Source organism: Cnephaeus nilssonii (genome assembly GCF_951640355.1).
Source record: "Cnephaeus nilssonii genome assembly, chromosome: 6".
Taxonomy (NCBI): Eukaryota; Metazoa; Chordata; class Mammalia; order Chiroptera; family Vespertilionidae; genus Cnephaeus; species Cnephaeus nilssonii.
Window position 1 is genome coordinate 101,981,531 of NC_137077.1, and position 15,353 is coordinate 101,996,883.

The 15,353-nt window shown below is 35.2% G+C and overlaps 1 protein-coding gene across 7 annotated transcripts in view; it reads right to left on the bottom strand.

Annotated features, from left to right (window-relative positions):
- The window catches only part of BRCA2 (BRCA2 DNA repair associated), a 78,228-nt gene that overhangs the window by 35,098 nt on the left and 27,777 nt on the right, over positions 1-15,353 (bottom strand). For 5 of the 7 annotated variants that reach the window (XR_013813720.1, XM_079775653.1, XM_079775654.1 and 2 more), the window contains exons 13-16: positions 11,614-11,683; positions 8,547-8,980; positions 7,905-8,086; positions 5,937-6,124 (exon numbers count right to left, since the gene is read on the bottom strand). Coding sequence is in view for 4 of the 7 variants with exons in the window: in XM_079775653.1 (XP_079631779.1) it covers positions 5,937-6,124; positions 7,905-8,086; positions 8,547-8,980; positions 11,614-11,683 (874 nt within the window). In the remaining 3 variants the exon portion in view is untranslated. Of the gene's footprint in view, positions 1-1,851; positions 6,125-7,904; positions 8,087-8,546; positions 8,981-11,613; positions 11,684-15,353 lie in introns of all 7 variants that reach the window. The other 2 variants (XR_013813722.1, XR_013813721.1) reach the window with 2 other exon arrangements.

Consider the following 15,353-nt stretch of genomic DNA (forward strand, 5'->3'; position numbering starts at 1 on the left):
GAGCTAACCAGATGGAGGAAAGAATTAGTGATATCGAAAATAGGAATCAAGAAATGACACAGAGGCTAAGAGAGAGACATGAGCATAAATAAATATGAAAGAGCACTATGATAATTATCTGACTCCACCGGAAAAAGCAATGAATCCAAAGAGGTCCTCTTCAAGGCACTTGGTAATAAAACTGTCAAAAATCAATGACAAAGAAAACATTCTCAAAGCAACCAGGGAAAAGAAGGAAGTGACCTACAAAGGAAAACCCATCAGAATTTCATCTGACTTCTCAGCAGAAACTCTACAGCCAGAGGAGAGTGGAACCAAATATTCAAACATCTGAAAGAGAGAAATTACCAGCCATGAATAATATATTCAGAAAAATTATCCTTTAAATATGAAGGAGAAATAAAGACGTTCCTAGACATATAGAAGCTGAGGGATTTTATCACCAGAAAAACATCCACTGCAAGAAATTCTCAAGGGAGTTCTTCTACCTGAAACAAAGAACATAAGGTCACAACACTAAGAGTAAGAGCACCAAAAAAAAACTTACAGCATAAACAGGTATAATCTGTGACAACAAAAACATAAAAGGGGAGAAATCTGAACTAGCAAAGGAAAATGAAGATCAGATGCACTCAAAAGAAAAAACACACAAAACTATGGTATACGTGCAACTTCATTTTTTATAAACCTAATGGTAACCATACATAAAAATCCCCAAATCAGGACACATAGCTTAAAAAGAGAGAAAACAAAGGAAAGAAGTATGGAATACCACCAAAGAAAAATGACAGAAACACAAAGGAAAAGAACCAATGGAAGCATAAAGCTACCAGAAAACAAAAGATTAAATGTCTATAGGAAATCCTCAAACATAAATAATTATCCTAAATGTAAAAGGTCTGAATTCACCAATAAAGAGTGCAGAGTGGATAAAAAACAAAACCCAACCATATGCTGCCTAGAAGACACACATCTAAGCTGCCAAGACAAAGGTAGATTCAAAGTAAAACAGTGGAAAATGATTCTCCAAGCAAATAACACCATTAGAAAAGCAGGTATAGCCATACTTATATCTGACAAAATAGAGTTAAAGATAATAAGAGACAAATATGGACACTTTATAATGAAAAAGGGAACACTACCTCAAGAAAACATAACACTTCTTAATATATCTGCACCCAACCAAGGAGCACTGAAATATATAAAACAACTACTCACAGAACTAAAGGAAGAAACAGACCAAAATACAATCATAGCTGGGGACCTTAATACTCCATCGACAGCTCTATACAGATCAACCAAACAGAAAATCAATAAAGAAATATCAGCCTTATACATTCTAGTGCACATGAAACATTCTCAAGGATAGACCATATGTTGGGTCACAAAACTAGCATCAACAAATTCAAGAAGATTGAAATTATACCAAGCATATTCTCTGACCACAATTCCTTGAAATTAGAATTCAACTGCAAAAGGTAAGTAAATAAACCCACAAATACATGGAGATTAAACAACATACTACTAAAAAATGAGTGGATCAAAGAAGAAGTAAAAGATGAAATAAAAATATATAGAGAGACAAATGAGAATGACAATGCAACCTACCAAAACTTCTGGAATGTAGTAAAAGCAATATTAAGAGGGAAGTTTATATCATTCCAGGCCTATCTTAAGAAACAAGAGAAATCCCAAGGAAACAACCTAACATCACATCTTAAATAACTAGAAAAAGAAGAACAAAAGCAACCCAATGTCAGCAGAAAGAAAGTAAATAATAAAAATTAGAGCAAAACTGAATGAAATAGATAACAAAAAGATTATACAAAAAATTAATAAAACAGCCGAAACCTGTTTGGCTCAGTGGATAGAGCGTCGGCCTGCGGACTGGAAGGTCCCAGGTTCGATTCCGGTCAAGGGCATATACCTTGGTTGCGGGCACATCCCCAGTGGGGGGTGTGCAGGAGGCAGCTGGTCGATGTTTCTCTCTCATCGACGTTTCTGGCTCTCTGTCCCTCTCCTTCCTCCCTGTAAAAATCAATAAAATATATTAAAAAAAATTAATAAAACAAAGAGCTGGTTCTTTGAAAAGATTAATAAAATGGACAAAACCCTGGCTAGACTCACTAAGGAGAAAAGAGAAAAGACCCATATAAATAAAATCAGAAATGAGAGAGAAGTCACCACAGACATCACAGATATACAAAGGATCATACTAGAATATTATGAAAGACTGTCACCAAATTCAATAACCTAGAAGAAATGGATAAGTTCCAATTCTTAGACAAAATCATGAAGAATTGGAAAATCTAAATAAACTGATCAGTAGTGAGGAAACTGAAATTTCCCAACAAATAAAAGTCCAGACCAGATGACTTCCCCAGTGAATTCTACCAACATTCAAATAAGATTTAAAACCTAACCTTCTCAAACTCTCCCAAAAAATTGAAGAGCCAATACTTCCTATCACATTCTATGAGGTCAATAAAAACCTGATACCAAAACCTGGCAAAGAATTCACAAAAAAAGAAAACTATAGACCAACATCTCTGATGAATACAGATGCAAAAATCCTAGCAAATTAAATACAACAGTACATCAAAAAAAAACAATACATCATGATCAAGTGGGGTTCATTCCAGGGACACAAGGAATGGTTCAACAAATCAATCAATGTAATACATCACATTAACAAAAGGATAAACATCATATGATCTTATCAATAGATGCAGAAGAAGCGTTTGATAAGCTGTAACATCCATTTATGATTAAAACACTCAATAAAATAGGAATAGAAGGAAAGTACCTCAACATAATAAAGGTCATATATGATACTCAGCTAATACCATACTCAATGGTGAAAAATGGAAAGCTTTTCCTCAGGAACAAGACAAGGAGGTCCACTCTCACCACTCCTATTCAACAGTGCTGGAAGTCCTAGCCAGAACAATAAGGTAAGAGAAAGAAATAAAAAGCACCCAAATAGGGAAGGAAAAAGTCAAACTATCACTTGTTGTGAACAACATGATTCTGTATATAGAAAACCCTAAAGACTCCACCAAAAAGCTATTAGAAACAATAAACAAATACAATCAAGTTGCAGGATACAAAATCAATATGCAAAAACCCATTACCTTCCTGTATACTAACAAAATATCAGAAAAAGAAATGAAAACACACACACACACACACACACACACACACACACACACACCAAAACAATCTCTTTTGCAATTGCAACCAAAAGAATAAAATACCTAGGAAAATTACAAAGCATTATTAGAAGAGTTTGAAAAAGACACAACAAAACGAAAAAATATTCTGTGCTCGTGGATTAGAAGAATCAACATAGTTAAAATGGCCATATTACCCAAAGTAATACACAGATTTAATGCAATCCCCATCAAAATCCCAACGTCATTTTTAAAAGAAATAGAATGAGGAATCATCAGATTTGTATGGAACCACAAAAGAACCCAACTAGCCAAAGCAATCCTGAGAAAAAAGAACAAAGCTGGAAAATAAATGGTGCTGGAAAAACTGGAAAGTCATGCAAAACAATGAAACTGGATTAGTTTGTCCCCATGTACAAAAATTAACTCAAAATGGATCAAAGACCTAAATATAAGACCCCAAACTGTAAGTTACATAGAAGAAAATATAGGTACCAAACTTAAGGACCTTGGTCGGAGAGAACATTTTATAAACTTCACCCCAAAGGTGAGGGAAATAAAGGTAAAAAGAAATGAACGAGTCTATATCAAACTAAAAAGCTTCTGCATAGCAAAAGAAACTGACAACAAAACAAAGAGGTAGCCAACCAGATGGGAGATGGTATTTCAAACAGTGGCTCTGACAAAGGTTTAATTTCCAAAATGCATAAAGAACTCAGAAAAATCAACATCAAACAAACAACCCAATCAAAAACTGGGCAGAGAACCTGAAAATACACCTCTTCCAAGAAGACATACGAACAGCCAATAGACATATGAAAAGATGTTCAACCTAACTGGCCATTAGGGAAATGCAAATCAAAACTACAATGAGATACCACCTCACACCTGTTAGAGTGGCTATTAACAACAAGACAGCAATAACAAGTGTTGGAGAGGTTGTGGAAAAAAGGGAACCCTCATTCACTGCTGGTGGGAACGTAGACTGATACAACTACTATGGAAAGCAGTTTGGTGATTCCTCAAAAAATTAAGAATAGAGCTACCAATCCTTCTGGGTATATATCCAAAAAACTCCAAATCATGTACAAAGATATATATATACCCCTATGATCACTGCAGCATTATTCACGGTGGCCAAGACATGGAAACAACCAAACTGTCCTGTGATAGAGGACTGGATAAAGAGGATGTGGTACATTTACACAATGGAATACTACTCAGCCCTAAGAAAGGATGTAATAGTGCCATTTGCAACAACATGGATGGACCTTGAGAACATTATACGAATGTGATATGTGGGACATAAACCTGAAACTTGTGAACACGAACAGCAGTGTGGTGGCTGCCAGAGGGAAGAGAGTACGGGGAAAAGGGAGTCCTCATATATGGTGACAGAAGATTTGACTCTGGGTGGTGGCCACATGGTGCAATATACAGATCTTGTAACATAGAAACCCACACCTGAAACCTATATGTTTATGGTGACCAATGTCACACCAATCAATTTAATTAATAAATAAAATAACACAACAGTAACAAAATAACAAAATATTCCAATTACCTAACAAAATACATAACAAAAATTTAAGAAAAATGTTTTATTACTTCCCCCAAAGCACAAATTTTAGAAAGATTTATAGAGATATTAAAGAACAAGGGGCTCTGGCCAGTGTGGCTCAATCGGTTGGAGCATTGTTCTGTGAACCAAAAGCTGTGAGTTTGATTCTTAGTCAGGGCACATACCTTGGTTGCGGGTTCAATCCTTCATCCAGACACGTATAAAAGGCAACAAATCAATCTTCTTTCTCACATCGATGGTTCTCTCTCTTTCTCTCTCTCTCTCCCCCTCCACCTCTCTCTAAAATCAATAAACATATCCTCGACTGAGGATTAAAATTTTTTTTAAATAATAAAGGCACTACAGAAAGGTTTTTCATCTCTTTCCATTGGCTTAAGCCTTAAGGTAACACATCTCTGATAGCAAAATGTTTAAATTATGTTTATATAAACATTAGAATCATAAGAAGTTATATAGTTTCTAAATTGTTGTGTTAGGGCAGTAATGTTTACTAATTTTTGGCATTACTGATATTTAAGTACTTATGTTTAATTTTTAGCAATCTATTTCATATTTATTGAAATACACAGTGAAAGAAAGAGAGTATGACACAAGTGTACTTGTGTGGAGGTCTATAATAAGGCCAATTCAAATTTAACTTTTCTTATCAGTCTTTATTTTGTAAATGTATAAGGAAAATGTCCCAATTTAAGAAAACCAATTCATTAAATGCTAAGACAAACCATAATTCACTTTTTAAAAGATTTCAGCAAAATGTCAATTGAACCATAATGCGTTTAAAATGATTTGATGTAACTCTAGCTGGTTTGGCTCAGTGGACAGAGCATCAGCCTGCAGACCAAAGGGTCCCGGGTTCGATTCTGGTCAAGGGCATGTACCTCGGTTGCATACTCCTCCCCAGCCTCGGCACTGGTCAGGGTATGTGCAGGAGGCAACCAATCGATGTGTTTCTCTCACATTGATATTTCTCTGTCTTTCCCTCTCTCTTCTACTCTCTCTAAAAATCAATGGAAAAATATCCTCAGGTGAGGATTAAAAAATAATAATAAAAAATGATTTGATGTAAAAATTTGATTCCTAGCCAACTTTTTAAGTTCAAGAGAGATAAGAGAAAAAAGAGCTTGTGAGGAAGAATGATTACAGAATATATAAAAGTTAACACCTCTTTTTGCACAGAGTACCTATAAAATTCTTCTTTTCCAGCCTTCCCATCATTGGAGGGTACAAGCCATCCACCGTCAGCCAGCTGTGTTCCTTTTCCAGCCCATGAGCCTTCCTTACCAAAATAATCCTGAGTGTGAAACTGAAAAGACTCTGCATTTTTGCTGTTAATTGTTAGGCAATGTTTAGAGACGCCATACATATACAGCTGCCCAAAAGAAATAGAAAAATTTGATAATGAATGAAAAACAAAATCAAACAAAAAAGCATGTTTCACAGAATAGAAACAATTGTAACAAACTGAAACTGAATTTACTCAAAATTTTCATTTAAATATTAAAATATTCACTATAAAAACATTTATCTTATTTACTAGAAGCTAAAATGCTGATGTACTAGAAATGACCCCCGACCCCCCAATTCGAGAGTCTGTTGCTCCTTTTTCATTCCCCTGTGTATATGCCTCCTGCTATATCTGCCACTGGAAGTCATTGTGGGGGTAAAAAAGTAACAAGGTTTTACAAAATCTCTTAAGTTAAAAAATTTAGAAGGGAGAGAATAGTAAAAAGTGTATTTCAGGGAGTCTGATCTCAGGAGGTCAGATTTCTACATAGGCCTGGCCTATTTCAAGGTGCTCACTTTCACCCCAGAGGCCTGATCCCAGAGTATCTTTTCCTTCATTCAGACTTCACTCTGGAGTCAGACTCCTTGCTTTGGAATTATGGCTCTTCTACTTGCTTAGTTAAGTGACTTTGGGGGCAGTTACTTAACCTTCTCTGTGCTTCAGTTCTTTCATCCATAAAATGAACAAAATAATGGTGCCTTTCTTTTAGGTGCTTGTGAAGGTTAAATAAGATATAACCAGCAGGCACAGAGCTTAGAAGAGTGCCTAGCACATAGAAAATGCTCAATAAATGTTACCTATGAATATTACCAATATCCTTTTCACTTTTCCAGTGCCTAAAATGCTACCTAGATAGTAATCCTATCTAATAAAGAGGGAATATGCTAATTGACCCTCACGCCGTCACAAAGATGGTGGCACCCACAGCCAATAAGGAGGGAATATGCTAATTGACTGCCATGCCCTCAAAGATGGCGGTGCCCACAGCCACAAGATGGCGGCGCCTAGTCCCCTCAGCCCCACTGGGGCGCCTGCCTCCGGAGTCCCCCAGTTCCCTCAGCCCCCAGCTGCCCAGGGCTGGCCCGAGGTGCAGGCAAGTCTCAGATAGTGGCTGCCCAAGGCTCAGGTAACCAGGGCGGGCAGAGGTTTGCACTGCCGGCAGTGGCAGCAGCAGAGGTGTGATGGGGCGTCGCCTTCCCCTGATTGCCGGGTTGCCTCCCCCCCTGAGGGCTCCCGGACTGTGAGAGGGGGCAGGCCGGGCTGAGCGACCCCGCTTCCAGTGCATGAACTTTCATGTACCGGGCCTCTAGTCTATGATAATATAAGCGTAATATGCTAATCAGACCAGATATCCTTCTGGATGAAGCCGGGGCTATGAGGGAAGCCCGGGTTTTAGTGCCTGTCGGTGGCCGGAGGGAAGCCAGTGCCAGCAGCTGGGGAAAGGAAGGCACTCTTGCATGAATTTCATGCATTGGGCCTCTAGTAGCTTAATAAGAATCCTCTTTTAAAACTCTGAATAACTCTTAGTGAGTTCAGGACTATGATTTATTCACAATTTAAATTCAATGAGACTACTTTCCTCTAAACACCTAGCCAAGAGCACTTATAGTAATAAAATACATTTTGAAAGGGGAAGAGAAATACTACTAGTAATTCTGAAGTATAGATCACTCTGTAGGATTAAGGCAGTAGAGGAGGAGAAGGCTGCCCCTGTAGGTGGATTAGGAACATGATGATTTCATTCATCCATTCATTGCTGCCTCAATTGGTTCTTTGTTTAAAAAGGACAATTTGGAGATACCAGTTAATAAAATAAAATTACAAGTTGCTATAAAAGCTATTAGCATTGTCAACAAAAGCATACCTGTTTATGGGAACATGCAGAGGGAACTTGGCCTTCTACTGCTACTTTCAGAGAGATTCTAGGCACAGTGGATGTTTTTGCAAGATACAGACTTCCTGGTTGTGGAAAAATTTGTTGGCTATGTTTCTTTTTAATACGCATATCCTGTATATCTCTGGCATTCTGAAGATTTGCATTGAAATCTATTAAGAAATAAGTAGCAAAAAATAATACTTGAGTATTAAATTTAAAAAGCACAACCCTTGCTTTATAAAATTATACATTATCAATTAGCTCTCATTTTAAATCTTCAGGCATGAAAAAAGTTTCAACTTCTAAAGAACAGAAATATGTCTATTATTTTCATTTCAGATTTAGAAGAAAATAAGTAGTAGCCTAGGAAAAAATATATTCCAGTAATAGCAATCCTAGGTGTGTGTCTAATTACATTTTTTTAGAACAAGAAAGTCCACAAATAGTTACCTTTGAAAGACAGTATTAGAGTAATTTAAACCTAATCTCTGGACTTGGAAAAATCTAAGGCATTAAAGGTTTTGAAATTATTAATCATTACAAAGGGGGGAAATCCTCAAAGCATTATTTAATATAAGAAATATCTAACTGAAAGGCAAAATTATGTCAACACAAATTTTCACAAAATACCGAAAGGTTTTTCTTCACACTTTGTAGAGATTATAGTTGCTACTTGATTGGAGTTATCTTTGTTGGGCTGATGAATTTTACTGCCATTAATATTATTTTTACTACCACCAGAGCCATGTTCATCTATGTTTTCTTGTTTTTGTTTGTTTTCTTCCAAATCATTATTGCTGCCAAGACACTGATTATCTCTGTGAAAATGTGATTTAGTTTTAAAAGGTGGGACAAAAACTTTCATTGGTTTGCCTGTAGTAATTGAGTATCTCCTTTTTTTATTTTGTGTGGCAGGAACCTTATAAAATGGCTGTCCCGAAATTGATAAATCGCTTGAAGATTTTTCCAAAGTCGGCTGTTCATAAAAATGAGATTTGGACAGAAATTCTTGACCAGGTTCAGTAAAACTTGGAGTCTGTATTTTTTGCCTTTCCTTAGTTGTGCTACAATGGGAAGAAAACATTTGTTTGATTAGTTACCAATAAATATATATACACACACACATAAAAATTATGGAATATGCATTTTTGGCGAGACCCTTATTGCTACATGGTGATACTATTCTGCTGTTTTACATTTCATCATGGTTACCACCCAAAACAATACCACCGTCAAGTCCATTACAACTTCTCATACAAGGACACCATTCTTTGACTTTACGTACTTCCCATAATAGGAAGAGTCTGTCAAACACAGACCCTTGTGCCTCTCCAGGTTTATCTCCTCACTCACCTCTTTAACCAGAGAAAGAGCTATCTGTCTTCTCGTGGCTAACACCTTCACCTGTACTCCTAACCCCAACTAATAACTCTGTCTTTTCAAGAGTCCCAATCTTTCAGTTATTATTCCATCTACTTTTTTTCTTTCTCTATCACCTGTTGATATCTTTTTTTTAGTGCTCCTTTCATTTAGCCAGAAAACCTTGCCCACTTTCCCCAAGACATTTTTTCCTCAACCTTGTCTCCCCTTCAATTTCATACTCACTGTTACTTACCCCTCGTGGCCAAACCTTCCTAAATAGATAACCCTCGATTTCTATTAATTGAATTCTCATTTTTCCCATTACTCTATAAAAATTGTTCTTGATAAAGTTATTCATAACCTCCCAAATGCCAAAAAATATATTGCTTCATATGTACACTCATTCTACTAGACTTTTGGCAGCTGTGACAGTTGACTTTTTCCCTCTTAAAATTCTTACCATTAATATCTACCCCATTGTTGTCCCTTTATTTGTTTGTTTCTCTCTCTCCCTTTTTTTTTCCCCCCTGTGTTTTTCTTCTTTCAGACTCTTAAAAATATTCCTGTCTCCAAAACTGGATTTCTTTCCTAGACCCTTCCTGGGCAAGGTAAGTTATATCGATTGCTTAAATTAACATCTACCTAAAATACAAATATTAACCTGTAACTCATGCCCGACTTTCTCCTAGATGCTATTCCCACACTTTGAACTGTATAGGACACAAGGCCCAAACTAAATTTATCATCTTCCCTAGCATATACATTCTTCCTAATATTTGATATCTTGTTGAAAACACCATACTTCCTTTTACCCAACCCTAAACCCCTGGAACTAATTTAGCTACCCATTCATCTATCCATCAAATATTTAATGGGGTCCTAATATGTGCCAGGCACTGTCTGGCTGGAGGACAGAGTGACGAACAAAACAAAATTATAGAGTTTACATTCTAGTGGAGGGAAAGAGACAATATGTCACATGGTAGTAAATGCTATGGAGATAAACTTTCTGGTAATTAGCATCTGAAAAAGTCTATGCTCACACTTATTTGATATTTTATTTATTTATTCCCCTCTCCCCCAGATACAACAGATAGGAGGGAAGACAACATTGCTCATCACTGTTAGTCTGCTGAACGTTATCTTCATTGTACTGAGGACCCTTTTAATCAAGGAAACTCGTCCTTCAGTACTGATAAACTTTTTCTTTGAAATTACTCTCTTAATTTTTCCTATTCTTTCTTTTTCAAACTCCAAATTTTCAGACTTTTCTGATTATCTTTTCAGTCCCCTTTTCATCTCTTTCTCTTTTTGTCTACGTGCTGGTAGTGTTCATAACTTTGATCTTCTATTACTTCTACTGAGTTAACTTATTTGTGCTATCATATTTTTAATTTCTAAGAGCTCTTTTGTACACATTTTAAGGATACAATATGTTCTCTTTCCTAATAATATTAGTTTTTTAAAGTTTTCTTCTCCTTGCACAATCTATATCCTCTAAGTTCCTTCCTTTCTCTTTTTTTTTCTTTTGCTTTGTTTATTTTTGTACTTTGGACACTATCTTTCATAGAGGCTTTCTTCCAATGACAGGTGCTCCTTGAGTAGCTATTCTTATTTCAGAGTGAGGCACTGAAAAGTCAACAGGAAGCTGTGTGGTATGGGTTTGCCCATTGTTGACTTCACTGTCTGGTGATCTGGCTATGCTGTTTCACATGAGTACCCACAACTGTCAGTATTTTGGGTTTTTCTACTGAGCTGGTCATATTCCCCAGAAAAAAATCTTCCAGTCTTCTAACTGGAGGCCTGGCTGCCAGCAATGGAAGCCAAGTATGGGAAGGAGGCTATCTCTCTCATCATTGATGTTTCTCTCTCTCTCTCTCTCTCTCTCTCTCTCTCTCTCTCTCTCTCTCTCTCTCTCTCTCCCTCTCCCTTGCTCTCTGAAATCAATAAAAATATATATTTTTTAAAATCTTAGTAATTTTAGAAGGATTTTAAGGAGATAAAATATTTTCCATATATTCCTTTCTTTTTTTTATAATGAATGTTGAGTAATTTCCTTAACTCCATTCAACCTCAGTACCTTATCCATAAAATGGGAATAAAATTTGTTTGACTACTTTATAAAGTTATGACTAAAAAATGAGCTCGTATATGGATAGCACTATAAAGTATGACCCAAGTACACAATGATTTAACCCTTATGCAGGCTTCAAAAGGGAAGGATTAACTTCTATATGCATGTTAGTGCCATTAATTTAAAAAATATTTATGAAAAAAAATACCCATACTTTCCCTACACTGTATTAGAACTTAAAAAAATTTAAACATGTCTTACCATAAGGGTCCACAAGTAACTGGCTCTAAAGAAATGTGATGCATAAACAATCTTCTATCTTTTATTGTGCCTAGAAAAATATTATTTTACATTATGTTTCAATGAAAATGCATTTTATATTAGTTATTAATGAAAGTCTCATAGGATATTTTATTTACTATGTCTATTTATTACACATTCTTTTAAATATTTACACATAAAATTTGATATAATTATAGATTTTAACTTTTTCAATGCATATAATGTATGCTCAGTAAATAACTACCAAAAGAAATGTTTGATTCACACTGATGACTGTATTCCAAATAACTCACAGTAGAAACATATAAAATAAATCAGTATAAATTCAGTCAGCCAATGTTAATTGTAACTCAAAGGTATTAGCCAATGAAAATATCTAATTTAAGATTTAGTCTTGTAAAGGTTTAGAAGCTAAACTTTAGGTATTATTCTCAGTATGTAACTTGTACTTCTTATATCTCTAAGTAGTCCTTTGGAAAGGGAGCAGTTGAGAAAACTAGAATTTGTAGATAGAGCCACTTGATCACAACTATTACATAATCATGAAAAGAATGAGGAAGATCTCTACATACTCATTAGGAATGATGTTCTAGAGTAAACAACACTGACAAACAAAGAAGGTATTAAACAGTGTATAATATACTGATACCTTGCCCTAGCCGGTTTGGCTCAGTTGACAGAGTGTCAGTGTGTGGACTGAAGAGTCCCTGGTTCGAATTCCGGTCAAGGGTACATGCCCGGGTTATTGGCTCAATCCCCAGTATGGGGCATGCAGGAGGCAGCCAATCAATGATTCTCATCATTGATGTTTCTATCTCTCTCTCCCTCTCCCTTCCTTTCTGAAATCAATAAAATATATTAAAAAAATATATATATATATATATACTGATACCTTGTAAGAAAGAATAATGAGTGTATGTGTGTGTGTTGTGGGTATGTATGGTAAATTTGAAACTATTATGTAAGACAGTGAATCTCAAAGGGTGATTACTAGGGGAGGGATACCCACAACTCTATTAGGGAATCCAAGCTGTCAAAGCTATCTTGGTAATAATAATAATAATAATAATAATAATAATAATAATGTCATATATGTTTTTTTGTTTAAAGTATTACATATGTGTCCTTTTCCCCCGATTGACCCCCCGCCACTCCCACCCCCGTCTTTCACTGTGTTGACATTTTGAGTAATTATGACATCTGCATTGCTCATGTGTCCTGTTGCAGACTTTAGTGTAATGACTGTCTCAAAGAAATGTATTTATGTAAACTTTTCACACACTTCCGTTGTTACTTAAAAGAATAACCAAAACAATTAGTTATCCAGACTTGGATATTCAGGAGATATTTTCTGAAATGAATAAAATGAACTTGTCACTACAAGGAAAACAAGTGACAGTATTTGTTTCCAGTGGTAAAATGTAAGCTTTTAAACAAAATTAGAATTTTAGAAGGCTTTTATCTGGCTCTGTTAGCCTGACAGCTTCCAAATACTTAAAAAACTTTTCACATTATATCAGTGATGACAAAAAGCAATTGTTTAATATTGTGTAAATATATGTGCCAATATTTGGAAGAACCGCATAACTGAGTGAACTAATATTTTCAAAAATGACCAATGCACAATGTACAAAAATTTAAAATTTTCAGTTTTAATTTCTAATATGATAAATACAAATAAACGTAATCCACATGCACAGACCTTCTTTGGGATCCTTAATAATTTTTAAGAGTATAAAAAGGTCTCCAGACCAAAAAGTTTGAGAACCACCAGTGAAGGATAAATAACTATGGTAGTTATTATGAACCAAGAATTATAACATGAAAAAACAATGACACCAGCAGCGAGAATAGTTAGAACCCCAATCTTGTTTTTTAAAAACAATTAACCACTGAAAGGATCATTGGAAAACAGTGATTCTAGGAGTAGGGCAGGGAATTACAAGGACACCCTAGGAAATCTTTTTATGGTAATAAAAAGCACGAAAGTGCTCAAAGGTTAATCAAGGCATGTTAAAAAAATTAAAAAAAAACCTTGTGAAATACTGTAAAAAGGTTTCCACTTTTAAATTTAGGATGATTTAAATAAAAAAGAATGTTTTCTTTTTGTGAAAATGTACATTATGTATATTTTACTTTTAGACTTTACACATGCATTATAAATAAAAATCAATTTTATTCAACAGAGGAAAAAATTCATTTTCTACCACTAGCAAAATTATACTACTACTCCCTACTCTGAAAAGATGATAATTAAAAGGAAAGAATTAAGCTTTTACCCAGCCTTTTTAGGAAGAACTATAGTTTCTCCCCAGTTGTTAAGGAAAAGCTCTTCCTTGCTGAAGAATCCCAGCTACTGAATGTATAAGGAATAACATAAATTGAAAAACACTATTTACTAACCTCTAATTAAATAATTGATTCAAGTAAATATCAATTGATGTTAAAATTGTTAGTGAAAGACTGGTAAACTGGATATTTTCACAGCCCACAAGACTGTCCCACAGATTACCTGCTAATTGCAAATGGGAAAACAGACCATTTTAATGAAGTGATCTGGTGGTTAGCACCTTAACCAAGTGATCAAATCATCTGACACAGTGTGCCCCTAATCCAAACATGTACACAGAATTTCTATGAGGCATTCTTGCCAAAAATGCATAACCCAATTCTAATTAAGTCTTTGATCCAAATAGGGAATAGAACAAAAAGTTAAATGATACTACAAGCAAACAAACAAATCCAGAATGTAGGACAGTCTACAAAACAACTGGCTTGGTAATTTAAAAGTGCTACTGTATAAAAAATAAAGTAACTATAAAAAAGCTAAGAAGACCACTGTAGATTAGATTATATCAGATATTAGGCAACTTTCTTTGGTGATGATGGCTCTGTGGTTATACAATTATGAAATGTCAGATCTAAAACTAACACTCAAATGTTTTTTTGTGTGTGTTTTTTAAAAAATATTTTTATTGATTTCAGAGAGGAAGGGAGAGGGAGAAATAGAAACATCAACAATGAGAGAGAATCATTGATCAGCTGCCTCCTGCATGCCCCATAATGGGATCGAGTCCACAACCCAGGCATGTGTCCCAACTGGGAACCGTGACTTCCTGGTTCATAGGTTGACACTCAACCACTGAGCCACTGCAGCTGGACAACGCTCAAATGTTTTAACACAAACATATCCCAATAGATCTATTACTATATATGTCCACATATTATATATAATTAGATAAAACAAACATAGCAAAAATACTAATACTGTTGAATATAGGTGCTGGCTAAATAGGTATACCCTCAAATTTTTTGCATGTAAAAATGTTCATAATAAAAAATTAGAAGGAAAAGAATCATTCACTAGCAAATTGTGAATGATTATCATGCTGAGAAAAAAAATCATTAAAAAAATAAAAAATAAGATATGATGGTCAAATAAATACTGAGTATATACTGGCTTAAGATAATCCCCCAAAAGGTTATAATAACATTTTATGTAATAGTATCACTGTTACAATTACATGCATTTTTTTTCCATTCACTTCTTGTAGGACAATGTCAAAAACAATGGTTTTAGAAGGACAAGATTTTCCTATATGCATACTACCTAACACCATTCTTTTAATACCTAGAAAGAAGTCACATCTTACACAGGTTCTAAAGACAATTTATAATGTAACTAGAGGCCCGTTGCATGAAATTCATGCATGGAGGGG